This window comes from Phaethon lepturus, unplaced genomic scaffold (genome assembly GCF_000687285.1).
Source record: "Phaethon lepturus isolate BGI_N335 unplaced genomic scaffold, ASM68728v1 scaffold27727, whole genome shotgun sequence".
In the NCBI taxonomy this organism is placed as follows: Eukaryota; Metazoa; Chordata; class Aves; order Phaethontiformes; family Phaethontidae; genus Phaethon; species Phaethon lepturus.
Window position 1 is genome coordinate 20,784 of NW_010551585.1, and position 1,568 is coordinate 22,351.

The following is a 1,568-nucleotide window of genomic DNA, read 5'->3' on the forward strand; positions in this document are numbered from 1 at the left end:
GGCCTCTTGGGTAAGTCAGCGTTAGTCAGGCAGAAAGGAAGTGAGCCAGAGGCGAGAGATACAAGACGGAGGAAAACAGCTTTCCACGGGGGAAAGGCCAGCAGCAGCAGCCTGGCTACCAACAGCAAGCAAAGCATTCGCCTTACCAGCACCCCTCTGCTAAGGGTAAAAAGTACTTTAAAGAGAACTCTTGCACCAAGATTGTGTTCCTTAGGCCTGAACACACCCATGCGCAGGTCCATTCCTGCCAGCGGGTGCCCGCGCCCTTCCTGAACCACAGTCCCTGAATCCAGGTGGGATTTTCTGCCTCACTGGTGCTCCTTCACATGCAGCAGCAGTCTCTGGGGTTGCTGCAAAAGCCTCTGGGGGCAGACTTCCTTCTGTGGGTTGATGCTGCCAAACACAAGCACAGCAACCTATCACCGCTTGGGGACCCGTGGGTGCCGCTGCCTGCCCCCCACACCATGTGGCTCTCATCCTGCCCCAGCACAGACCCTGCGGATGAGCCAGATGCCTCCCCAAGAGCAGCTTAGTTTCCACTTCTGCTTTGGTAAAGTGCCACAGAAAGCACCATCAGCAGACTGCAGCCAACACCGTCACTTCTGTAAACAGCCCTGGGGAGACCAATTCCTCCCCATCCAGTGCGGCAGGTATGTCTTGCGCTCAGGACAGCGGCGAGACAGGTCAGGGACCCACTGCTGGAGGACACTGGAGAGGGGACAGACCTGCACAGGTCAGCCAGACTAAAAGCTGTACATCCTGTAAGGTGAACAAATCTAGAGCGTCTCAAACAGCCCCTCCTGCTGTGGCCACCATCCTTCAGGAAGGGATGGACTGAATCCAGACAGAACTCCCGAGGCTGCGGAGAGCTCGTGTGCAGGACGGAAGGACATGCCTGCCAGCAGCATGGGCTGGGGAGTGCTGGGATGGAGAACGGGGGCAAGCCAGCCATGGGGATGTCCAGCAGGGAGCCGTCAGGGGTGCAATGGCCCCAGTGGGAGTGGGGCAAGGACCACAGAGAGAGGGGCTCTGCACAGCCATGCCCTCGGTGGGGATGGGTGTCCTGCTAGCACACGCTCCTGCACAGTGACACATGCCGGAGCTGAGGACAGACGGGATCACAGATGCCCCTGGGGACCCTGCTGTGGTTGCCGAGGGCTATAGCCGTTCTGGCATTTGGCAGGGCCGCTGCAGGCCGCGGCACGGCTGCCACAGGCTGGTCGGGTACATCAGCTCCTTACCGTTGGCAAGGGAAAGCCTGCGGGGGAACAGGCACCAGCGCACAGCACACAGGGTCCCCCCACGCCCTACCTTGTCCCGGCCGTATCTCCGGAGCAGCAAAAACCGGTGCGCGCCGATAGCTGGGCGGCAGCCGGTAGGGCCAGACATAGAGGATCTCATTTGTCCGTGAGTCCTTCAGGACGAGGCTGTCACGCTCAGCTTTGAGCACGTAGGCGCCGCGCAGCTCGCATCGCTCTGCGGCCTCGGTCCGTTGCACCGTCACCCAGAAGGCATTCACTGTGGGGACAGGGATGCTCAGGGGAGGGCGGAGGAAGCCACGTCCCCCG

General features: G+C 60.8%; 1 protein-coding gene across 1 annotated transcript in view; it reads right to left on the reverse strand.

Moving 5' to 3' along the window:
• DOK1 (docking protein 1, 62kDa (downstream of tyrosine kinase 1)) overlaps nt 1-1,568 on the reverse strand; it is a 3,630-nt gene that overhangs the window by 1,552 nt on the left and 510 nt on the right. The window contains 2 exon segments of the mRNA XM_010290971.1: nt 1,312-1,339; nt 1,374-1,518. Of these exon segments, the coding sequence (XP_010289273.1) occupies nt 1,312-1,339; nt 1,374-1,518 (173 nt within the window).